The 27016-nt window shown below is 35.6% G+C and overlaps 1 protein-coding gene across 1 annotated transcript; it reads right to left on the bottom strand.

Annotated features, from left to right (window-relative positions):
- gmfb (glia maturation factor, beta) lies at window positions 1-26515 on the bottom strand. Its single transcript, XM_028822340.2, has 7 exons — window positions 26378-26515; window positions 19543-19639; window positions 13205-13254; window positions 12411-12460; window positions 11410-11492; window positions 6264-6337; window positions 1-5849 (listed from the first exon to the last, which is right to left on the bottom strand). Exons 1-7 carry the CDS (start codon window positions 26378-26380, stop codon window positions 5778-5780), a joined length of 429 nt encoding a protein of 142 aa, XP_028678173.1. The 5' UTR covers window positions 26381-26515; the 3' UTR covers window positions 1-5777.
- Window positions 26516-27016: the final 501 nt, after the last annotated feature.

The raw sequence follows: 27016 nt of genomic DNA, 5'->3' as shown, positions 1-27016 counted from the left end.
AACATCAATGCATTGTTTTTATTTGTAGATTTAACTTTGCACGTCTTTTGAGGTAAATAACAAAACACAGATTTCACACACCCATGTCCTACTGATTTGTATACAGACCACAAGTGCACCAGGCAAGAAACAGAAAACTGGTGAACTGTATGAAATAAATCTAAATATTCTAAGCAGCATATAGCAAAAGAAATACAAACTAACCAGAAACTATCCAGTTCCTTTAAGATCTGTCATTAGAACAAGCAACGTGCTTTCTTTATCGGAATTGTTCCCATGATTTTTACAGGAAGGAAAAAAAATGCATTTCTACTTTAGCTTTGTAGTTGTAAGAGTAATGTACCCTGTTAGTCATTTACGGATGCAATGAGAAGCAAAGCAAAATTACACCTTTTACTGGCTAACTAATAAGAAAGCTTACGATGCAACTATAATATCAAATATTAACAGACCTTTAGATTGGGGAGGTCTGTTAATAACACTAAAGATGTCTCAGAAGGGTTTTAAAAGTGGACATCTTTCCTGGTGTATATACTGTATAAACACAGGTAACTCCACTTTCTGTATTACACCTTGCCGGAAAAAGGGGCCTGAGCTGCCTTGAAAGCTTGCATATTGTAATCTACTTAGTTAGCCAATAAAATGTGTCATTTTGCTTCCCCTTCTCATTGGATTTTAGCTTTTAACATACAGTATATGTCAGAGCAGAGAAGTAGAATGTCACCTTGAGTTTTGGCAGTCAGTAAACTGTGTATACTGCACTGTTTTACAAAATCATGTAAATTAATCACTTATTTAGTAAACTATTCAAGTAGGAGAAATTTAACCAGATTCTTTGAACTTCATTAGAAAATACAGGAAAACATCCACAAGTATCCAGTTTACTGGTCAAATTAAAAAAAATACATTTCTGAATGTAAAAAATCTAATCCATGTTTATTTAAAAAAGCAGTCAGTTTACAGAACAAAACTACACATTGAAAGCTGAAACCAAATTTTGCGTGAATATCCAATTCAGTAAATGATATCCAGTTTCAGTAAACTGTACATAAATCACTTTAAATTCTATGCAGATAACACACTAATATTTGTTAAACATGAGGTATGATTAAAGGTTGCAGTTTATTGCAAAAACAAAGACATAATGTTTTGTTGCTGCAAACTAAATATGGAGATGATTTATTATGTTCCTGATTTGGACAAAGGTTTAAAAAAGTTTTTACAACGCAATACTAGAGCACATTCTAATATAGCAAAGTGCTGTTAGTTTTGTTATTGTGGAGACAAAATGATCTGTGCCTAAAGTTAAAAAGCCTGAATACAAATTCTAATGCAAACACTAGAAAGATTTGAGACTACATCATAGTTACAAATTAATATATTTTAATACGGTTGCTGTGGGGAAAATTATTTTCAAGAGCCAATCAGTAATTTTCGAATTTCCCCATGGGATTAATAAAGTTATGTGTCCGTCTATCAGAAGACTGTCTAAATTGTAAGCCTTTAAAAAAAAAAAAAAAAAACCCCCACAATATTCACCAATTAAAATAACGTATAAATGTCTGATTAACCACTAGATTTTAAAAATACCTTGGTTAAGTTAGAAATATATTTTTAGCCATAAAAAAAAAACTTATCACTTAGATAGAACAAAATACAGAATCATTTTATGATCCTTATGAGGGAAAATTTCCGATGTGTGACCTGTTTTTAAGGAATCAAAGATAGCACTTATCAAATTGAAGCAACCATACATTCACAAAAACAGTGCACATTCTGAGAAATTTTCACAGCCAATTTGGGCCAAAACCAAACACTTATTTAAATATAAAAACAGGCATTAGATACATCTACTTAATTTTAACAAGACAAAAGATATTCATATTTAAAGCAGATTTATATTTTACATTTCAAAAGGTAACAAAATAAGACCATTAAACTGGAGGCAGTTACTAATTAGGTTTAATATCTAAGGAATGGCAAATTTCAGGAGAATAATGTGAGGAAGATGCTACAGAAAGGGCTTCAGTGACTTACAATTAGGGTTACAAAAATGAGAGTTAAAACAGGGCAAGCAAATGTGCATTTAAATTCAGAAAAAGGGTTAATATTTTCAAATGACTGCGTGTGTTTTTGGTTATACACAGTATACATTATATCCAAGTCTAGTGAGAAAACAATTTATAAATACATTAAAACAATGGTGGTACTCAACATCCTGAAAGTCTTACAACTTTAAAAACTATTCTTTCTGATCCTTGCCTGCTGCTGTAATGAATGATTTTATTCTGTCCGAGAGGTCAAAAAGTCACAACAACAAACAAATTGAAATTAAAGCAGCACAAAATTGCTTGAAGCCCTTCTTGCAAAAAAAAAAAAAAAAAAAAATTTATAGCCAAGAAATGCCTTGAATCATTAAAACAAGCTAAATTTTTGTTGAATTCCAGCAAGGTTAAACAGATAGTATCTTTAACAAAGTCAAAGGCTGAATGACAAAAGCATCTTTATTTATTATGTTGCTATAAATCAAAGTCACAACATTCAGCCTGGGGAAAAGACTAAGCAATCCAGGATTCATCATACTGTGGTAATGATCAGGCTTGTTTAGGTTGGTCAGGTGTCTGTGTCCATCTTCGGCAAAGTTTTTACAAAGGTTAAAAAAAGAATAAAGACACCTTCATTCACCCCATGATTGGAAGTATGTAAGAAAATCATCCATGATTACATTAAACCACACAAGGCAAAGGGCTTTGAAAAGTGCTGCATCTTCAAGAACAGTAAATATATATAACAATATAAATACTTATCCTAAACTCACAAGATTATAACTAGCCCAGCATGTCACAGACATGAGACGATTGAAATAGCCACTGAGCTGGTAAACGGTGTTACAACAGGTAATTACGTATTCATATTAATTCATACCCATCAATACAAGATTAGTACAGTTAACAGTAAAAATACAAAAGATGGTCACTTAATTACTGCTTCTGAATGGAAAAGGCAGAAGGGTTTGTGTTTGTTCAAGACCTACAATGCCCTTAAAGTAAAAGCAGACCCTGTAAAACTTGACAAATGTAAAACAATGAGTCCTAATGACAAACACAAGTTTCTACACTTGTGTGAGAATTTTTATTTCAGTACAATGAGCAATCTTGTTCTTAAGCATGACCTCACAAAGATACAAAACAGGATAAATGAAAAACTAAATGTGTAATTTATTTGGCTATAAAAAAAAAAAAAAAAAAAAAAAAAAAAAGGATCAATTGCAGATAGTAAAAAAAAATAATTAAGAGGCACTGCGGACCCACTTGCAATTGGGCAACACAGAGAAGAAACAAATAAATAACACATCCAAACTGTATCTACTATACAGTAGAGGATTTTCTTTATATGCATTCAGTAGTTACAAGCTGCTGTGTTAATGTCTGAAGTTATGGTCACCAAAAACACTTCAGGACATGAAATGTTAAAAGCCTCTTCACCCCAGACTACTATTCATGTCTATGTCCAAAGGACAGCCATGCCCTATTGAAGGTCTGGAAATATTTGAATGCACAAGTTGTTTGTGATCCCACACTTCAATAAATTAAAAGATACCTGCAGGAAACACTGCAGTATATATTTTTGGTCCCCATGCAAGTTATAGTTAAACAATTAAACCCACTTTGGATAATGAATGTATCAGGAGGGATTAAGTTTAGAGTCAAAGCTACTTAAAGCTAAACAAAAACAAAGGGATAGGAGACAGATGTTGTAAACTATAATAAATATCTGTTATGTCAGGAATTTGACAAGTTCTCACAGCAGAATATGGAAGACAAATGAGAAATGATTGCACAATTCCTTGTTATTACACACATTTTCAAGTGCTGTTGGACATGACTGAATACTGACAAGATCTTAAAAATCTAACTTTAAATAATTTCATACAATAACTGTGCATGGTAATAAATGAGAAGACAGCATGGTCTCCCACTGAACTGTTTAGGTCCATCTTTATAAAGTTCACAACTTTGTTTTTTGTAAGAATAGTAAACATTTTTGGGAAATTAATTGTTTTAGGTCATTCTTCAATAGTGCATAACATGAACAATTTTAGTGTTGAAATGGATATTTAATTTCTAAACTTGTATTTCAGCAATTGTTTACACTAAATACTAGACACAATATTGTGTGATTTTCTAAAATATCTATGCAAATGGTGATATGCTGCTATGAACACTTCATTTGGATAATAAAAATCTAAAGCTGGAATTATTTAAATATCTTCCTCATTTTGCATGCAAGACCCTCCCCAACAATTCAATTTATTTCAAGTACATCTGTAGGTAATTTAAAGAACACCATATTCATTCTTTTGAATAAGGAGTACCTGAAACAAACCTCACATGTATCAAAATATAACACATTCTACTTTCCTACAAGTCTTTCTTGGCACCAATACAGTGCTTAGAGTACAGTACAGTAAGTCAAAAATTAATAAGAAAATGTGGAACAGGGTATCATGTGATTCAGCTCAACAGAAGGCCATCAGATAGTTTTGTTTAGCCTGAAAAGTCTTTCTGTATTTACTACTGACAAAAACCATGTGAGAGCGCGTCTCCAGCCAGTAGTTAACATAAGCCATGGGAAACGAGGCCCACAATGCAAAAAGCATGAAATACATGCATAAGTATGTTATAGCCAGAGCACTATGACTAGAACATTTAACAGTTACCTATTAGCACACTTTAAATTTGGCCTTCTATTTTTAAGATACTTTACATGAAAAACACAATTTCACAGATAATAAAGCATTAAAACCTGTCTAGTAATTCACTTATAGAAAGTAACTGCTTTTAGGATCATGGCAATTACAAACATAAACCAAAAAAGTAATACCATTAAGTGTATATCAGGTTATCCTAAAGCAAACAACAACTTAGAGCTGATGCATCTAGCCGACTAAGCCTATAGGTGACTGGATGGTAGTAAGGCAAGCATCTACTGTATAGAAAACCCTTATAAAACACAAGAATGTTACAATACTGAAAAAAGACAAACTAAGGTCAAAATGTATCCCATCTCAGTGAAGATGGCAATGATAAACAAACTTATAATGATCACTTGCTATCACAAATAATTTTATTTGGAGGAGGACGTTTTCCCTTAATCTTGAAACAAATGTCCTCTATGTTATAGTAAAATTAGACTTTTCAAATATGTGTCCATTTCAAAGGAAGTGCCTAATGCATGTGGCATGAGCATTCCAAATGCAATTTACATATAAATGCAGAAGTAAAATGTTTTTATGGTCTTAAATCCTTTTAACCAAATTAACACAGAATACTTTGCATTCAGAAGCTAAATATATTACCCTTGCCTTTGGAAGGAGATGTCAGACATTAGCAATAAAGACAATAATGGTTAAGATTATTCATTTTGGTTTGCTTATAGCACTGTATGCAATGCATACTAGAAACTTACAAGGAAATAAAGACATTTGAACTGGATCACAATTTACTGGCACAATGCTGCAAACACGTGGAGGCCAAGAACAGAAGATTTAATGAGAACAACACTATGTAATATGGTACACTTTTTTTGAAGTATTATATTGGTTACTGGTCTAAGACCATCCTTTTCGTTTTCTACAAAACTGTTATCACTGGTTTCTAGAATAGTTGAATGACCAAAAATAATACAAAAAAAAAAAAAAAAACATAAATGACAGTCATGTGTTAAAAAAATACATTTGCTCCCTTGGTAACAACACGTTACCACACTGCCGCAGTCTAACGAAAGAAACCAAGTTTCTCACGAAGCCACTCCTCAGTCAGGTCTTCTGTGTTCCTTATCTCAAACACCTGAAACAGATTTTTTAAAAAAGGAGAACATAAATAAATCCTCTAAAGATACTTCGGTTTTCCTCTCATAATCTAAAAATTTCCTAGTTAGGTTGACTGATAACTGTAAATATATGGGCCATGGGAAACACCAGTGCCCTAAGTACAATTACAATACAATACAATTTATTTTTGTATAGCCCAAAATCACACAAGAAGTGCTGCAATGGGCTTTAAGCCCCCCAGCCTTGATTCTCTAAGACGACAAGGAAAAACTCCCAAAAAAAAAAAAAAAAAAAAAAAAAATCCTAGTAGGGGAAAAAAAAATGGAAGAAACCTTGGGAAAGGCAGTTCGAAGACAGACCCCTTTCCAGGTACTTAGTACCCTATGTAGTATTGTGAAAAGTGCCCAGTGCTGCCAGGAATGTTTCTTACCTTTGTAAGTTCCACCGTTTGTACAAGTTTGTTTTTGCTTCCAGCATACATCATCTGCTGCTCAGGTTTGCATCCTAGAGGAAAAAAAAAAAAAGAAATAATAAAATCATCCTTAAACTGAACAAAATTAACAAGGGCAATTATGCTACAAACAGCACAATAATACATACTTCAGCAAAGCACTGCAATCCATAATAAAAGACAAAAAGTGACAAAGAAAAAGTTAAACCAAAAACTGAAAGGCATATTTGCTAAATGCTCCACTTTATCACATTTACAACAAAAATCTGATAAAATATTTCTAAGAAAAATATCCCAAAGCAAGGAGCATTATCTCATATATATTTCTGTTCTGGTTCGTCCTGCTTCCACTTCAAAACCGGTCCTGCCCACACGAAGCTGACACATCATTTCTCGATTCCTATTCGTCCTCTTCCATGTCATGCACAATACTGGCCTAATGAGCATAATACATCCAACAAGTACTCGAGATGCTGCCACAACGGTAAAGTAGCTTTACCACCTTTGCAGGAGCCACCTGTGTCTTTACAACAGCTTCTTACACAGCAAACATCAGAAGCTAACAATTATCATGAACACATTCGAGAATACAACTCTTCTCTAGCGTTTGCTTCCATGGGTATACAGATAACTCAACCTCCTGGCCACGGACCATACTATTTTAAAATACACGGGCTAATTTATCACCAAATCTCTCCACTATACACTAACATTTCTACCTCTCCAGGATATGGACAGTTGTATGTTTTTGACACAGCGCAAGCTACTGAAGTACGCTTACAAAATAAAGCAAACTCTGCATGCAGCGAAAATGTACTTCTCCAGCTAGATTCCATGCTCAGAACCATCAACCGCTTTGCTAAATCATACAAACAAATGCATGAAATCGCTCTGTCCAATCCAACAGCATTTGTATGAATTGTTTTCAAGGAAAACCCTAGGCAGGATTTACGACGATACAATGCCCCAACATGTCACACCGATGTTGCAGCGATTTTCGTCGGAGAAAATGGTGAAACGCCTGCTGAAAGGGACATTTGCATCTATCCCATAGGCAACTCCTGTAAACAGATTTCTACGCTCAATATGAATTGCGATCCGATGGTTTACCCACTTTTATTCCCTTATGGAGACATTGGCTGGCACAAAGTTTTACAACATGTTTCCGATAAAAGAACAGCTAAGCGAATAAGGCTTACTCAATGCCAATTTTACGCGTACAGATTAGCAATGAGGAATACATTTAGTATTTTGCACTCCAGCGGCAAACTATTCCAACAGTACGTCGTAGATGCATATGTTAAAACAGAGGGCGCGCGTCTCAACTATCTCAGATTACATCAACAAGATTTGCGCATGAACTGTTAGACGCACTGCAAGCAAACACTGAAAATAACAATGTACGTGTAGGTCAAATGATTATATTACCATCCACATTTCCAGGAAGTCCAAGATACATGCAACAAAACTATCAGGATACCATGGCCATAGTACGTAAATTCGGAAAGCCGGTTTTATTTATCACTTTCACATGTAATCCTGCATGGCCGAAAATTCTACATGCACACTGGGTCTTTCAAGAAGTATTTATTTCTTCTTGATTTCTGAATTCCTTTCTCACCATTTTCGATTCCTAGTCTTACACCGCCGTATGCTACGGCGGGCGTCGGCTAGTACTACTATATTAAAGCATTTCACACACAAAACAATTACTAGAAACTGCAATCAAATTTCTGCACTCCAAAATACAAACTGGCTTAATTTAAATTGTTCATATAACAAATGAAGCAGGGCCAATATTATACAACAATATTTATTTATATAGCACATTTTCATACAAATAATGTAGCTCAAAGTGCTTTACATGATGAAGGAAAGAAAAATAAAAGACAAAGTAAGAATTAAATTAAGACAACACTAATCAACACAGTAAGAGTAAGGTCCGATGGCCAGGGGGGACAGAAAAAACAAAAAAAACTCCAGACAGCTGGAGAGAAAAAAATAAAATCTGTAGGGGTTCCAGACCATGAGACTGCCCAGCCCCCTCTGATGATTATAGTAAATCATCAAAGGAATACTCCACTGAAAAATGATACATTCTTTATATGTTACTTGCCCAATGTATTTTGTAGTGATGGCAGAGAAATATTTAATCCCATGTTTTCATGGACATTGGAGAAACCAAACATTCTGAAAGTATGGACGTCTATGGTGGCCAATGCTAGACCACAGCAACAAATATAGAAATGTCCATGAAAAAAATCTCAAATTACTCGCATCGCACAATACACGTGTCAAGTCATCCAGTCTTATACTTTCATGGGCTAAACGCATGCATTTTTGATAAAATATTGTTACACAGACTGAATTAAGTTTTTTGTTTATTTTTATGTACAAGTTCCTTCATTAAAGAGCTGATAAGGAATTAGATTTACAGAAACAAAAAACTCCTTGATATACAATCAAAGGAAATTGCTACCAAGTATCAGGTGTTGCAAAATGTAATAATGCATCCCAACATTCTGATTCGTCGTATTTTGGAAACATTCCTGCAAAAATTGAAAAGTCTCTATACATTTAAGATAGCTAAATCCATATTTTAATTGGCAAAGAATGTAAGATAGCATTTGCATTTTGTAATTAAATTTCTTTTTCATCATCATGCGCCTTTTTGAAAATGTAGAGAACACTGAATAGACACAGGCTTGCTTGTTTGTTTGTTTTACACAAGCACAGAAGGTAAACGGCACACTGGACCACTGCATGTGCTTTTGTCTTCTGGCCACTATTCTAGCTTCTTATTAAAATGCTGAAAGTGCATTTGAGAGTCATCCATGTACTCTCACATTGGTACTTATTTGCACAGATTTACAGAGTAATGTAAAGAGTAAACAACTAATATTGTGATTACTTTTTCCAGGAAGTAAAGAGTAAAGTAATTATGTTATAGTTTGACAGCTGTAATTAGTAATGGATTACTTTCTTTAAGGATATACACCAACTCTGTTTAAAAGGGATATTAATATTACTTCAAGGATAGAGTGTTTTCATCATTGACTTTAAACTCTATCAAAGACTGAGCTTCTTCCTTCTGGCACATGCTACTGGTCAACTGGTCAACAAAGCAGGTGTTTTGAGTCTAAGACATCTATTATAACGAAGAAATATTTGTTTACATACCGAAAAATACTAAAAAACTGTCACCAAATAACTTTTGATAACACATCACTAAATGTACTGTCAGCACCAAAAAAAGAAAGTTTATTTAGAACAATGAAATCTGGCTTCATTTTTGCAAAAGCTATGGAAATTGATGTTACTGGCTATTTCTGCACAAGAAATGCTCCAGGGAGAGCTAGGTAACCCAGTGGCCAGTAGCAGAAAGGATTTATGTTGTCTGAATTTATTCTTCTCTGTTGCCAGTATGTGTTTTGCTCTGCTGGTATTTTTGTATTCTGGTTTAGTTACACTTACTTGGCCACTGAGTGGACATCCATCTACACATTCATTTATTGAATTGCTTAATCCAGTTTTACATCAGTGCAAGAAGGCGTGACTCAATCCTAAAAGGGGCATCAGTCCATTCCCGGGGAGACTTACAAACGTTAACTATGTATATTCATACCAGATAAATTCAGTGTCACTTATTAATCTTACATACACAACTTTGGTACATAGGAGAAACAACAGAACCCAGAGAAAATCCTCAAAGACAGAGAGAACTTGTAAACTCCATGTAAAGAGTGAAATTAGTCTTCAACTGGATCCAAGTCCACAGATATAGAAGGCAGAAGAGCTAACTACTGCAGCAGGTGCTATAAAAGGACATTGGCATGCGAGTCTTTGTCAGGGTTTCCATGCTACCGTTAACTTATTTTATTTAGAAACCCAGATTTAAAATCTAATTGTTACTAATCATTTGTAAACAAGTGCTTAATACAGTATACATTAGCTTAGTTTCAAATAAAATATACAAATGTACTTGTAAATATATTAACATATTAAAACATGTTACCCCATATAAATAAAAATAAAAATCTAGAGAAAAAAGTGTAAGTATTTTACCTAAAGGACTTGAAAAAATGAAACAGAGAGGATAAGAAACACGACCATCATCATGCTGGTACTTATAGCTGTATACAACAAATGTACTGAGAGTCAAGGAAATTCGTAAAAGTGCAGTGTTCAGAAAACTATATATAAATTACTAAAATAGTCAGCCATATAGATTCAAATATTTAGGTGCATAATAGATTATGCAAGATATTTTCATATTTAAAAACGTTTACAGATAGAATGAACAAGAAAGATTATGCCAATAATAAGAAAGGTTTTTTTTTTTTTTTGTTATGTACCCCTTATTGTTTGCAGTGATGGCTGAGAAAAACATTTAATCTCATGTTTTCATGGAGAATGCAGATCACAAAATTCCAAACACAATGAGCTACAATGCGGAGACATGGCTTACACAACAGTAAACATATATATTGGGAGTTATTTATGTTGCATATTTCAAATTTCAGGTAGCCAATCATAAGCTCACATATTCAACACAGATGTATTTTGGCTAAAATATCATTAAAATAAACTCCTAGAAAATGGTCTTGTGCAAGAGAGAGAGAGACAAGCACCCCCTTCACTGTCAATTAGTAAAATTACTGAAAAATTCTAATGCATAATTTTAATCTGCAAACAGTTACAGAAAAGAAACATTTCATATCATTAAGCATTAACTGAAAAATATCAAAATAATCAGCTTTCAAAATAAACTAAATAACTAAATATCAAAATGTACTATAATATAGACAAATTAACATCTTAAAATTGTTACAAGTAAATTAGGCAACCTAGAGACTACATAGAGACAATCTAGAGACTGCAAAGACCAAAGACTGTGTCAAAATTCTGTTCTAGTCCTATATTTAATATACTGTTTATAAATGTGCATACTTGTGGTATGCAGACTTTAAAGGAGTGTGAGCCGTGACCCAGCTTGATCCTTTATAACAGAAAGGGGTCTTTATACCAAAAAAAAAATGTACTTGTAAATATATTAACATATTAAAACATGTTACCCCATATAAATAAAAATAAAAATCTAGAGAAAAAAGTGTAAGTATTTTACCTAAAGGACTTGAAAAAATGAAACAGAGAGGATAAGAAACACGACCATCATCATGCTGGTACTTATAGCTGTATACAACAAATGTACTGAGAGTCAAGGAAATTCGTAAAAGTGCAGTGTTCAGAAAACTATATATAAATTACTAAAATAGTCAGCCATATAGATTCAAATATTTAGGTGCATAATAGATTATGCAAGATATTTTCATATTTAAAAACGTTTACAGATAGAATGAACAAGAAAGATTATGCCAATAATAAGAAAGGTTTTTTTTTTTGTTATGTACCCCTTATTGTTTGCAGTGATGGCTGAGAAAAACATTTAATCTCATGTTTTCATGGAGAATGCAGATCACAAAATTCCAAACACAATGAGCTACAATGCGGAGACATGGCTTACACAACAGTAAACATATATATTGGGAGTTATTTATGTTGCATATTTCAAATTTCAGGTAGCCAATCATAAGCTCACATATTCAACACAGATGTATTTTGGCTAAAATATCATTAAAATAAACTCCTAGAAAATGGTCTTGTGCAAGAGAGAGAGAGACAAGCACCCCCTTCACTGTCAATTAGTAAAATTACTGAAAAATTCTAATGCATAATTTTAATCTGCAAACAGTTACAGAAAAGAAACATTTCATATCATTAAGCATTAACTGAAAAATATCAAAATAATCAGCTTTCAAAATAAACTAAATAACTAAATATCAAAATGTACTATAATATAGACAAATTAACATCTTAAAATTGTTACAAGTAAATTAGGCAACCTAGAGACTACATAGAGACAATCTAGAGACTGCAAAGACCAAAGACTGTGTCAAAATTCTGTTCTAGTCCTATATTTAATATACTGTTTATAAATGTGCATACTTGTGGTATGCAGACTTTAAAGGAGTGTGAGCCGTGACCCAGCTTGATCCTTTATAACAGAAAGGGGTCTTTATACCAAAAAAAAAAAAAAAAAAAAAAAAAAAAACTTAAAAAGGATATCGTGGCTGCCTTTCTGGAAGTTCATCTTTCAGTTCATCAGGAGAGATGTTCTACAAGTGAATATGAAACATTATTTGCGAGAAGAGTATAAACCTACATGAATATCTATTCAATACAATTTTGAAAATAAAAAGTTACATACTCAAAAATCACCCTCACACATTTTTATGCATTTTCTACATAATGAGTCAGCTCTGTTGACAGACTTTTACACTACCTTGAAACTAGCCTGGAAACAAATAGATCTGGGATCATATTCATAGAACTTCTACACACATAGAAAGAGGTTTAAAATGTGCATTTAGAACTCTCCACGCAAATACTGATATTTTAAAAGAAACTGACACATCCATAGGCAACAGTTAGGAGAAACTGGGAAATGGCGACACCATTGATAAAGTAAGGGAATGCAGCAAAACCACCTCAGTGACGACTCACACATACTGATTCATATCACCATGCTGTTATTATAATTTATTTTGACTTGACAAACATATTAAACCTTAATATTGCTGAACAGGATGTACTGATTCTATTGTAGTTCCCCAGCTTTCTGGCAACAGGCACCTGCCAAATTAAGAACCTGAAGAAGAATTTCCAAGATATTGGGACAACCTATCTAAATGTAAAATGACTAGATAAACATTAATTCATAAAAAGAATCAGCCAATAATAGGTTAAACAAATTTGGAACATTTTGGCAGGCAAACTCATGTATCACTTTTACTCTTGCTGGGGGGGGGCGCATGTATGGGTAGATTTTGAAACATGTACATTTGTAGTTGAATACAGACCTCATGTTCTTCATCCAGGATGACCAATTGTCTGTCTTTGTCAATCTTCACTGGGTAGCAAAGAGATAAGGAGACAAAAAAAAAAGCGAGTAAATAAAATAAAAAAAAAAAAAAAAATTCAAACATGCAGCAAAACATACCACAAACATTACAAGAAAATTAGATTGTGCTCCTGTATATGTATACACAGACACATATACACCCACACCCAATTGAACATGAAAAATCACACCACATAATGTCAAATAAAAAAAAGCAGCATGGAACTGATTCTCTGGCATGTTTTTTTTATGTATTAACTGCTAAAAATCATTGAGCTTAAACACTCAGCATTCTTGCAATGATGGGTGCATAGTAGTCACCCAAGAGAATAATAACAAATATAAGCATTCACCTGCATCTAGAATCAGTCTATATCAGGCTGTCATATGTTATACAAAATGGCCTTCATTTTAATCCATTAGAAATGTCCTTTCTACTGCTGCAGTTAAAAAGTTGTGAAAGGTGTGCAGGGAAATTATGGGTATAGGCATGTAAATTAAACTGTAATATTTAATAATCTGTTTTGATGCTGGGGCAAATGACTCAAAACTCTGGACTGCCAGACACTCAGGTTTCATATGCTTTATCTATACTATTGGTAAAAATAAGACTAAACTTGTTCAAGCTGCTGGAGTGCAGGCAACCCAATAATTGGTGGTGATGGGGTCACCTTGGCCCTATTTTAAAAAATATTAAATATAAAAAAGGTATACAGTCCAAACGCCAGCAGAGGAAGCTAGAAGACTGGTGCACTGTTACAGTTACAGCATTTTCCTAAATTCCACACAAGATACCGATGTGACCTGAAAGTATCTCGAGGAAATGTTTTATTTATAGCTTTTAGAGTGTGAGAGTAGAAACAAACATAACTGGCTAGAGAAAAGAAGCCAGAGATTATCTAGATAGGTAAGAGATGAGAAAGACGTGCCATTAGCACTCTAGTGGTCATTTAGTTAAGATAGTCAATCATTACTAGTAGTAGTAATAATAACAACCCTGTGGCCTGTTTTGGCTGCAAGGTTATTTTTATGGATTGACTGGACATTACCTTTTTTGATAATACAGTTTACCCTTGATATACAGTACGACTGGCCTGACATGCGAACAACTTGATTTACGATCAAAATTTTAGTTTTCATTTACGACCAACATCTTGCGTTACAACCTGAATGCGGTCACGTGTATCCGCTAGCGCGATTTTAAACAAACAGCCGGGAGCATTCGTAAGCGTCAGTCGGAGCCCAGATACATGTGTTTGTGGACGTAATTTCGGTCAGTGCAGTGATTTATATAATTTTTTTTTGATAATTGCTAAGGAAGGAAGAGAAGGTAACGAAGGTAAAGAAAGCAATCACAATCGAAACGAAGAAGGAAATTGTGTGGAAATATGAGAGTGGTGTTCGTGTGACCAATCTAGCTAATATGTACAGCATGTCAAAATGCTCGACAATTTTACAAAGAAAAGATTTGTATAAGGAGGCTCCTTCCAAACAATAACCACCTTCCATTTCATTCTCCTCCTCCTCCTCCTCCTCCCTTCCTGCAGCTCAAAGATGTCAAATTAAATGGAGAGTACCGTATGAAATTGTTGTTTCTGGTAGGCTAGGCACTTTTTATAACTTTTTGGTTAGTACATTAGAAAAATTATGGGTGATTTTGGTAAATTAAGCACATTATACAACCCTTTTTTATTATGAAAAGGTTAAGTAAGTGTTGCTGTGGGAGGTTCAGAACGCATTATGGGTATTTCCATTATTTCTTATGGGAAAAATAGTCTTGACTTACAACCAAACTGAGTTACAACCAGCCCTCGCGAACGAATTGAGTTCGTAAGTCAAGGGTCCACTGTACCTTACTGTAAATTAGGGTGGGCAGATCAAACGTCACTATTTGAATATCATTTAAATGTATTTGGAGGCAAAAAACCTTTGAAGGCAAAACCTGATATTTGATTGTAAAACAATTGTTTATTTTACTTTGCAGTAATTTCACCACTACGTTACTTCAGACATGTTATGCAGTACTGCTTTTGCACATTATTTCCGCTATCAGACTTTTTGTAATTTTCCAATGGTTAGCCTGCATTATCATAAAACAGACAAACTTCTGCTTCTTACACACCTCACCTTCACAAAACAGTTTGGGACAGACTTTTTCTACCCCACCACTTTGCTTTTTAATAAACAGGTACATCAACAGGTTTACTATACAAAACAATTTTTTTTGTTAAAATATTGCTGAATACTGTTGATTGGCAAAATTCACCAAAGCATTTTTGAAAAAAACAGCTGGCAGTATTAGGATTACGGTCACCAGATAAATAACACTGATCCCTATGAGCCAGCAAGTCCTGACTAATTATGCATGCAAACTAGCCATGTGCCTAGCAACAACTCAAAACAAGCCTTAAAGTAGCCCTCCCAATCCCCTCATCAGAAAACAGAGGACACACTATGAGAAAATGTACTATTTACAACGCATTTCTTTCTAGTTGATACAAGATGAAAGCGCATAGCATTTTTTCCAGATACATGGGAAACCAAAAAAAATAAATAAAAAGACTTCCCGCTGTTCCCAAAGCCTGTCTTCAAATAATGAAACTAGCCAGTCCCTCGCTGCCACTTTGAGGCATGGCCAATTTGTGTCCCAAGGTTGGAACTCTGTGAGCACAATAATCTATTTATGTTATGTTTGTGGTATTTATTCTGTCAAGAGTTGTTTGTGTTTGGAGGCATCATGGCACTCAAATCACATATATGGACACAATAATGGGTCCAGTATAGTTGGCAGACTTTTCCCTATCCCTTAGAGACACTTAGAAGACCTGTATATTCCACTCAAAAGTAGTTCAGTCCCTCATTCCTCTCTGAATTCAATGGAGTTCAGCAAAGTTCACACACATTTCCTTAATTTAGTCAAACTTGAGGTGAAGCAAATTCAACATTGTGTTAAAAAAAACAGTTACATTGTAATTGGTGTGTAAAATTCTAGAATTTATTTTGGCGTGGTAAAGTATTCAGCAGTTTAACAGCTCTGAGATAGAACCTTTTCTTCAGTCTTGTTGTGTGTGCATGGATAGTCCTGCATCATTTACCAGTAAGGAGCAGTTTAACCCCAAGTACTTGCAGGAGTGGACTACCTCTACAGCCACTCTTTGAATAGTGACTAGACATAGAGGCTCTTTGGTGCAGCGAAAAGCAATAACCAGTTTCTTGGTTTTGCTGATGCGAATGATTTTTTTTTTTTAATATTAAATTAATAACAAAGAAGTGACTAAAATATTTTATATGAGATTTTTTTTTTCCAAACTGTCATGATACACAAGTGGATTAAATGTTTTCAATTACCCTAAGTTCTTGTCTATAAGCCGGACTCATGTATTAGCCGGAGACCAAAAATCATACGAATTTTTAAAATAAAATCGTATCATAGATAAGCCGGACTCATGGATAAGCCGAACGTACTATAACCTATAACTAATAGAAGGGAGGGAGGTCAGTGGTCTCACTCGCGCCCATTTAATTTCTTTAAGGGGGGAGAGAGTGTGAGATATTGCCGTCTCTCTCACTCCCCGCATGGCGCGGTTGGAGCGGCCGGAGCGCGTTCTTTCTGCTCTGGGCGTCGCCGAGTCAACACGAGCGCGTAGCGGTCATTTAAATTGTGATTTTATATGTAAGCATATTTAAATATATATCGCGGATTTCTGCGGACAATGGGTCTTTTAATTTCTGGTACATGCTTCCTCAGTTGGTTTGCCCAGTTGATTTCATACAAGGGACGCTATTGGCAGATGGCTGAGAAGCTACCCGGCTTACTGTTCTCTCTCTCTTGCGCTGACTATCTGTGATCCTGACGTATGGGGATTGAGCAGGGGGGCTGTTTGCACACCTAGACGATACGGATGCTCGTCTAAAAATGCTGAAAGATTATCTTCACGTTGCTATCTTTTGTAAAGCTGATTCCTGAAAAGACATGCTGCACAGTGCTTCGCATACTTAAAAGCTCGAAGGGCACGTATTGATTTTTGACTGAAAAACAAACTCTCCCTCTCTCTCTCTTTGTCTGCTCCTGACGGAGGGGGTGTGAGCTGCCGCCTTCAACAGCTTTGTGCCGCGGTGCTTCGCATACTTAAAAGCCAAACAGACATATTGATTTGTTTGCTTCACTCCTTTGAAGAGGAAGATATGTTTGCATTCTTTTAATTGTGAGATGGAACTGTCATCTCTGTCTTGTCATGGAGCACAGTTTAAACTTTTGAAAAAGAGACAAATGTTTGTTTGCAGTGTTTGAATAACGTTCCTGTCTCTCTACAACCTCCTGTGTTTCTGCGCAAATCTGTGACCCAAGCATGACAATATAAAAATAACCATATAAACATATGGTTTCTACTTCGCGGATATTCTTATTTCGCGGGTGGCTCTGGAACGCAACTCCCGCGATGGATGTATAAGCCGGACTTATGTATAAGCCGATATTCTATTTTTTCATTTTCACAACTTTTTTCCTTAGATAAGCCGCGGCTTATTGACAAGAACTTAGGGTAAATGAAAAAAATCTAAATAGTTTAGAATTGGAATAAATAAAAATGTACTTAAAATTGACATACATACAAATAGAACACAAAAAATATTTAAATTGTATCCCTTCATTACATGCTAAAGAGGAAGTTTAGTCTTTCAGACAGGTGACCTCATTGGTAACACTTAACACAGAGAGAGCTGATAATATAAATGGTTTATCTATGTGAGGCATGCATACAAATGATTTGATTTATACTTAAGTTCCACACTCATTCAAAATTATATCCAATTTTACATACCTTACAGACAAAACTGTTTCTTCCTACCTCTACCATTGCATTTGCCAATATAAATTGAGTCACAATGATTTTTTTCTTCACAATTACTTTACTGCTTCACTGGCTCTCTGTTCACATTTTGAAATAAAGGGCATGAAATAGCAATATATTTTCCTAATGGGACCAATTTTAGTGGAAATGACAGACCCCTCCATTTGCTTTCTTGTGATCTGCTACTTTTTTTCTGTCTTTAAGGTCAATCAACAGTACACTGCCCATTTTTAAAACCTCTGATATGGTTAAAAAATGAAAGGCCAATATTTAATACACTTTACAGATTCTTTTGTGTTTTAAAAAGTAAAATTCAAGCAAAAGAGAAAATGCATTTTGGGATATCAACATAGGCTCTTTTTAACACATGATTATCCCTCTCACAATAAAAGGGTGCATCCCAAAAAAAAAATTAAAAGACTACTTCCCTCCCAATATAAGATACCTTATGGCAATATGTACTTCTTTATTCATTTAATTTAAAAAAATGTACAGCTAGCAATTCACTTGTTCACTGGTCCTCATGGTCCACAATCTTCATATAGTATTACTTCCTTATTAAAATTTCATGTCACTGTCTAGAAGGCAGAGATAATTAAAGGATCCCTTTGATTTTCTTTGAAAAAATGCAGTTTTTACAGACCATTTACTAGCTAGTGAGAAGTTTTTTTTCTTCTTATCCTGTCAAGTCTGGTCACATTTCAAAGTTAATAAACATATTTATTCAAGCACATTCTAAAGTTTATCATTTTAAGTAGTGACTATTACCTGTAGAATATCATGGTGCTAAATTAAATTAATCTCTAATTGACATGTGTACAGCCAAAAAAATATATGTAATAACACATATCTAAACCTTCTCAACCCCAAATAAACCAGTTCAGAGTAATGGAGCAAGAGCCTCTTCTGGCAGCACAGGGCACAATGTAGGAGGAAACCAACCAACACTAGTCAATTCTTTCATCACAAAGCCTACTCACATAGTTCTAGTTAATAATTGCTAGGGGAGGAAAAAAAGTCACATGGTGACAATGTGCAAAATGCCACACTGACAGTGACCTGGTGCAGGATTTCAACCATGGGGTAGCAGCACCACTAACACCACACACACATACGTAGATACATAGTCAAATGGTTTATGAAATAACTAACAGGCAAATTGACCAGCTACAGCAGGAAAAGTCAAAGGAGCTGTTAGATGACATCTATGCCAAGATGAACAGGTGCTATATGTAGGAGTGAAATGGGCAACTCAATAGAATCATTAAGCAATGAGAGTTCATTGCAGATACACAGAAACCCCCATAATTTGCAAATCTAAGCAGTTTACAGTTTACTCTGGTACCAAATTGCAGTAATCTACATGAACTACAGATGTCAAGAATGCTTAATATCACAAATAACTGCAAAAATAAAGTACAAGAAAGTTCTTCATAAAAATACTTACTGATAATGGCAGCATTATTGGTCTCCTTCCGAAAACGAAACTTGCGGAGCTTTTCTACCAGTTCTCCATCAACATCACACACAACCAAAGATTCACTCTTTTAAAAGAAAAATACAAATATTAATTTTACATACTGAATTACAGTGTTTTTTTAGCACGCACATATGAAGAAAAAAATAAAACTTATTACCTGGTCGAAATTTAGCATACAATAAGACAACGACACTGCCAAATTTAAACTTGAAGGACTTTAATCGATTTGCACCTAAGGTGTTTACCTTTGACACTCGACTATCAGCAAGTGGTGGTCCCAAAATATTCTAAACTGGGCATTCGATTACTCAAGTCAAAAATTCAGCAGATCGCCCAATTCAAAAAGATACCTTACCATTGGCACTTTACTATTTACAGGAATATGAATGTAAAAAAATACTGACATTCCAATGGATTTGCATCTGAAAGTCCCAGATTTCAGAAAGTAACTCTAAATAGCCCAATGGCTTTTGGTTTTATTTGATTTGATATAAATTTATTAATCCCCAAAGGAAATTATTTAATATAACATAACAGCAGGTAGGACTGACAACCCTGATGCAGAGTAAGTAACGTGGCGATATGTTGAAAGGGGTTGTCATTGGCTTGGTCAGTTCAGGTTAACCTAAGAGTAGATTTGAAAAAGTATCTAGTGCAACAACACAAGCAGACAGGAGCAAGACAGCAAGTCTGAAGAAGACAAACAGAGATGAAGGCAGTGACTGTAACAAGCAAACACACAGTGGAGGGAAGACGTGGAAGGGAAGTACAGGCGGTCCTTGGGTTACTACGTCTTGACATACGACGTTTCGAGTTTACAACGCTCACTCCCATAAAAACTTTAAAAAAATTGAGACGTGAGAAGGAATAAAGGTAAGGATTTTTTTTTTTACACTCATTTTTTCTGTTACTACAGTACAGTGTAAAGTACAGTATATTTAGGTCCTTTTCCTTTTTGTGTGGCTTAGTTGTGTTTTTATGTTCTAGATTATGATTTTGCAAATGTGTTAGGATATGTAAGTGACTTAGGCTAGGGTGTGTTTCGACTTACACTAAAATTCAGATTACATCACTGTTGTAGGAACGGAACTGTGTCATAACCCGAGGACCCCCGTACATAAATAATAAAGGAAGAACAAAAGAAAACTAAGCCATGCCCAAATGACACATGGCTGTGAGGTGTCACAATTTCTCACTAAAACAGTACTCCATCCAAAAATAACTTTTTTTTTTTTTTTAATTTGTTACATACCCAGTTGCTTGTTGGAGAAGAAAAACAGTAAATCTTGTGTTTTTATGGAGAATGACGGTAACATAATTTCTAATACAATAGGCAACCATGGGGACTGACAGTGGACTTCAGCAAACAATATCAAAACATCCATGGGGGAAAAAAAATCTCAGATTGCTCGTGTTCCATAATCCACCTTTCAGGCATCCTGAGAGAGCATGCAAATGCAATCACTGCATCTGATGACAGGAAGAGTAGACAGAGGTAGGGCAAGTACAACAAACAAATTGCAGACAGCACTTTTATTTAGGGCTGAGTAATGACACAATATATATATATATTTTTTTTTTAACTTTAAACTTCTCCTAAATGAAAACCATCTAGTAGGTCATACTGATCTTCAGTCTAGAATGTACAAGAATGCATGGTATTTAACCCTAGTAGCATCTGAAGGCTTCATCCAACCTGCATTAGTACACAGCTTCAAAAGTATGTCCTGCGCTGTAAAGTATTAAGTTGAGGGCTACGAAACCCGTGGACTCCTGATGAAATAAGTAACAATGAAATTCAGCAACCTCTCTGCCAAAAACCATTGTCAAATATACTGAGAAATAAAATCTACAGTTTTCAAAATTTCTAATGTCTATCTATCTATCCGTATACATTTTGTACATGTCCGAGGTTTGATCCCTGTGAGGGGATGCAGTGGAGTGTGTACACCTGATGAGCCCAAAATAAGAGCGAAACACGTGTCGCGTACTCTTTGCATTATTTGACAGTAAACTATGGCAGCTGGTTTACTCTGTCATCAGGGACAATGTAGAGTAGCTACCATATGTTTATTTTCTTTTTGTTATTTTAATACAGAGATTTTTCAGAGCATATTTAATACAGAATACAGTAATCCCTCCTCCATCGCGGGGGTTGCGTTCCAGAGCCACCCGCGAAATAAGAAAATCCGCGAAGTAGAAACCATATGTTTATATGGTTATTTTTATATTGTCATGCTTGGGTCACAGATTTGCACAGAAACACATGAGGTTGTAGAGAGACAGAAACGTTATTCAAACACTGCAAACAAACATTTGTCTCTTTTTCAAAAGTTTAAACTGTGCTCCATGACAAGACAGAGATGACAGTTCTGTCTCACAATTAAAAGAATGCAAACATATCTTCCTCTTCAAAGGAAACAGAGAGGAAAGCAAACAAATAGGGCTGTTTGGCTTTTAAGTATGCGAAGCACCGCGGCACAAAGCTGTTGAAGGCGGCAGCTCACACCCCCTCCGTCAGGAGCAGGGAGAGAGAGAGAGAGAGAGACAGAGAAAAACAAAGTCAAAAATCAATACGTGCCCTTTGAGCTTTTAAGTATGCGAAGCACCTTGCAGCATGTCGCTTCACTAAGCAGCTGCACACAGAAGGTAGCAACGTGAAGATAATCTTTCAGCATTTTTAGACGAGCGTCCGTATCGTCTAGGTGTGCGAACAGCCCCTCTGCTCACACCCCCTACGTCAGGATCACAGAAAGTCAGCGCAAGAGAGAGAGAGAGAGAGAGAGAAAGTAAGTTGGGTAGCTTCTCAGCCATCTGCCAATAGCGTCCCTTGTATGAAATCAACTGGGCAAACCAACTGAGGAAGCATGTACCAGAAATTAAAAGACCCATTGTCCTCAGAAATCCGCGAACCAGCAAAAAATCTGCGATATATAGTTAAATATGCTTACATATAAAATCCGCGATAGAGTGAAGCCGCGAAAGGCGAAGCGCGATATAGCGAGGGATCACTGTATGCCTTTTTTAGCTGCCTCCACTAATAAGCAGCTTCTAACTAATCCATATACACATTCTGGTATGAGAGGACCAGGTCTATGTCCTCAACAACTGCTGTGTTGGCACATACTTCCTGAAATAGCAAGGGGTAGCTAAAAAACAATTCCTCAGACTTGTGTAGTAATTAAAATAATCAAGCGTCTTTACGATCATTTAAGCCCAGAATCTTTTTTTTTCACTGCAGGAATAGTCATGTTGCATGCTGCAAAGAATTAAAATGGTTTCCACACAAACGTAGGTGTTTATTTCAGGTTAAATTAACATATCGCCAGAACAGGCCAACAGAAATTCTTTTAAATTCAGCATTGTACAATCCTCTTCATGGCCAGCTCAATGCCAGACAAATGGAAGGCTAAAATATTATATATGCTGTTGTTAGCTAACTAATTAGCAAAACAGTGTAGGATAAGTGCTATCTATAGCTTACAAGGTAATTATCAGGCAAGTTAATTTACATTCTGACATGATCAGCCTACCAGAAAATGAGAATGATAGCAAAGCAACACAGAATGGAGAAATTTATTTATTTATAACATTCTTAAAACTAATTCAGGGCTATGTGTGACTGGACTCTATCCTAGTAATCCTAGGAATAAGGCAGGAAACAGTTCTGGAATAAACCGCAGGCCCCATTCACACAGCATATCTTTGGAGATGGTGGACAAAAACTAGACAAAGTCTAGTCGGGGGAAAAGTGCAAACTCCAAACAGACAATGACTGAGTTGAACACAGGATGCTGGATCTGTAAGTTAGCAGAGCTAACCATTGGGCCACAGAGTTTCTAGATTTAATATTATATTTCACTTTGAGCAGGGCAAGTTACAGAGGAGTTTTACCACAGAGTACACACAAGCAATTTACCAGAAGTGCCACATAAAATATCAGGTTAAAGATGTAATCATACAAATATCTCAGCATTTTTTACATTGTATTTATAAACAGAAGTATTTATTTTTCATTAATTGCTTTAAAATAAAATTCTTGGTGAAACATCAGGATTCCTTGTGTATTTTTTGCATTGTATTTTAACACTAACATCTTACATATATACATTGTTTACTGCATACTACAAAAACACATCCAAATAATTATCATCATTATTTTTATCCATTTTTCCCCACCCTACTTTGATTTGCTTCATAGACATATTCAGCATGGTAATATCATCAAAGGAGGTAAAAGAAACCAGAAAGAGTGGACCACCATGATTTTAATGTAGTAAAGATGTTTTAATAATAAAACAGTAAGTAGTGCCAAATAAAGGAGGACCCAAACAGTCAATTCTGTGCACTGCAGATCATTCCCCATCCTGCTGCTCATTATAATATTTTAAAACACCAAAGCAGATAGACTGATTTAAAACACAAATGAAATTGCGATGATTATAACACAATGGCTGGTAAATGAGTTTTTAGTTGATTAGTAAATTTTAAAATGAAGTGATTTTAAATGTCACCTTGTTAACTGCACTACTGTAAACTTCACATTACCTAATTGCCTAAGATGTGTGGCATACAAGCAAGACAACCTCTTCATTTATCTTGAGCAGATTTGATTACTTAACTAAACCTAGAAGGTATGAAACCTAATTTTAAAATTCTGCTTCTAGTGTACAAATTATGAATAGCTCTGCAAACCTCACCCTCCTCTACCTTACATAGGCTACCTATGCTTAGATTCCAAAGCATGCACTGCAATCATAACTTGCAGGTGTTCTAAATTTCCCTAAGGAATAAAATAAGGCCTACTTAATCGAACCTTAAAGTCCTAAGGATAAATAAAACTACAATGGAGACAAAGCCTTTGGTTACGCACCTCAAAAGATGTGCAATCATCTATCTGCTGGACTATGTAATTAATGCCTAATCAATCTCTTCATTTAAACTTCAGCTAAAGCATTACCTTATCATAGTTTACTATGGACACAACTGGTGGTATGGCTACTATTATTTAAATGTGTGTCATGTTCTGTCTAAACAGAAATAGTGACAATGATGATCACAAGCTACTACTATCCGTGTTATTTTTCTTCTCAGTCTCCTGCTGTGGTATTTGCAGCTGTTTTAACACAGTTTACTCCATCCTAGCATATCATCAGGGTGGCTGGCCTATGATGGTCTGTTAAAATTACATATGATGGATGGTATCACCTTATAGGTCAAAGCAGTGTTTTGGATCAAAGACCACTTTGCTAAAGTAAAATCTAACAGCTGACCAACCGAGTCTGACGGTCACTTACAAGCATAATTCTGCATTACATTTCCCAAACTTATTTTACAAAAGGCATATATTTGAAAAATACTAATATTCAAATCCAGTGCAGCAGCAGTTGTCCCTTTTTTGGGGGGTGAGTGGAGAGTTTGGGGGGCAAACCACGGCAAGCAAACAGGACCAAAGCTGGATGGCATGGAATTCAAGGAAACATTTGTGACTGTCCACAAGAAATTTAGATGGTGTGCACTATGGTGTTGGTTCTGGATCCATTTCTTGTGTATGTAACCTAACTGGTTCTGTAGCAGCAATGTAGGCTAATAGCCTCAACTGTTACATATAATGTAAATGCTAAAGTAAGTACATAGCACACTAATGTATCTGATTAGTTCAAATGTTACATATTCCAGATGCCTGTTAGCTTTGTAGACCACACTTTGCGTACACAACGACAGGCTGGACAACCAAGGCCGGCCTGCCAGCCAGCCAGTCAATGACTTAAATCTTTCCAACACATCATTGGTCACATGAGGTTTATTAATTCTACAAATACAGCTTCCTGTCCTCCGTTTCTCTATCTAGTTAGTTACTTTAACTTATTTTTGTATAACTACTTTCCAACATTTGTAATACTGAAACGGGATGAATACACAAGTTTTGATTTTTAATACTGATTTGGATATATGCACAGTATTTAGACATGCACACGCGTAGGTTTATTTTAAATTACTGTTCCTTTAACAGGAGGCGGTGTGTATACGAAGAGATCATTTCGCCCGTAATCACTAGTGACAGATTTCTTTTTTGGGGGGATTTGAAGAATGACAAGTTAATACTTTACACATGGACGGAGTAGACACTGGTTGCTTTTTGCTACGCAGACGAGCACAGCCGATATGGTCGTACATTGAGATAATTAGCAAGTTAGCCTATCAACCGAGTCGCCGTTATGAAATCTAACATTGCGGATATACGAGAAGCACTGCTTTAGAACTCCCACACAAACTATGGCTAAGGACTGGGTGGTCTGCTGCTCGCACACAAAGGGAGGATGTTCGGATGTAAAATTTGCACACGAACAAACATACGCACATAGACAAGAGGGGTGCGGTGACGATTAGAAATGGCAAGCTATCACACACGTTACATGAATTATTACAAATATTATCAATGATATTTCGGAAATTAGTTTGTAGATTTGATGCGTTTTCTTATAACACCTTATAAACAAAGAGGAGGACAGTCCAAGAGCCCCCTGCTATCTAAAATGCACACCGCTAAGGGAGGTGCACTGACACAACCTCCTCAAAAAATTGAACGAAACAAAATATCCCTCATGCACAGTCAAGGACTGAAGTTTCAACGACTCCGGTTCGTGTCACACATCTAACTAAAGCACTATTCTAAGTCGTAAACGAACATCTCTATCAATAAGCATATCTATTTATTTTCCTACACAGCCTCCACCAACCCTCTAACCTCTCCCGTTCGCTTCTACAGTAGCTACCCACACGAACATACACTCCTACTCACCATTTTCCTGCAGCGTAGATAGAACTCTCCGGCTCCTCCGCCCACAGAGGTATCAGATCTCGCGAGAAGCTTAAAAACCAATGAATACACAGGGAAAAGAAGTGTCCAGGCATAGTCCTCAGAACTGGAGCCACTGGAATGTGGGAGGGACACACGTTAATTACTTGCTTGTTTCTCTAAAGTCACTGCAGAATATACCTATCAATCATTCCCATTAGGCCAATCATCAGCAGGGATGATTTATCGATTGTGTTGCATGATGTCATTCAGCCAATCACCTATACTTGGCATCAAATGAGGGCGAACCCTAAAAAAAACATACGAGAAAAGGTTTCGTGGCAATAACCGCAATTATAATATTTTTGTTTGTAAAATACTTTTTTTTTTTCGTATAGCCCAGTCATGTGCCTGATCGTAGATGTTTAATGTATTCGGTTGGGGAACTTTCAGGGGATCATGTAACCTTGTACGGTGGAAAGAGCTGATACAAGACGAATAAAGCCAAAATTGATTTATTGGGAGTTTTCCCTGCGATAGACATGGCGGGTTTTCATTGCAACGTTTGATGCAGAGATCAGCTAAACATTTCACATTTTCGTAACAGACATTAATACTGTTAAAAAGTGGGTTAAGTTTACT

The sequence above is a fragment of the Erpetoichthys calabaricus genome, chromosome 16 (assembly GCF_900747795.2).
Source record: "Erpetoichthys calabaricus chromosome 16, fErpCal1.3, whole genome shotgun sequence".
Lineage (NCBI taxonomy): Eukaryota > Metazoa > Chordata > Cladistia > Polypteriformes > Polypteridae > Erpetoichthys > Erpetoichthys calabaricus.
Note: the sequence above shows the minus strand (reverse complement) of the source record. Positions and strands in the feature narration are given on the sequence as shown.

What these genes read in the sequence shown, in the direction of transcription:
- gmfb (XM_028822340.2), bottom strand. An exon ending in TCCTGGATGAAGAACATGAG is followed by an intron (nt 12,461 to 13,204) that starts GTCTGTATTCAA and finishes ATTCACTTGTAG; the next exon opens with AACATCTCTCCTGATGAACT. An exon ending in CATTTTTTCAAGTCCTTTAG is followed by an intron (nt 6,338 to 11,409) that starts GTAAAATACTTA and finishes TTTTTCCTCTAG; the next exon opens with GATGCAAACCTGAGCAGCAG.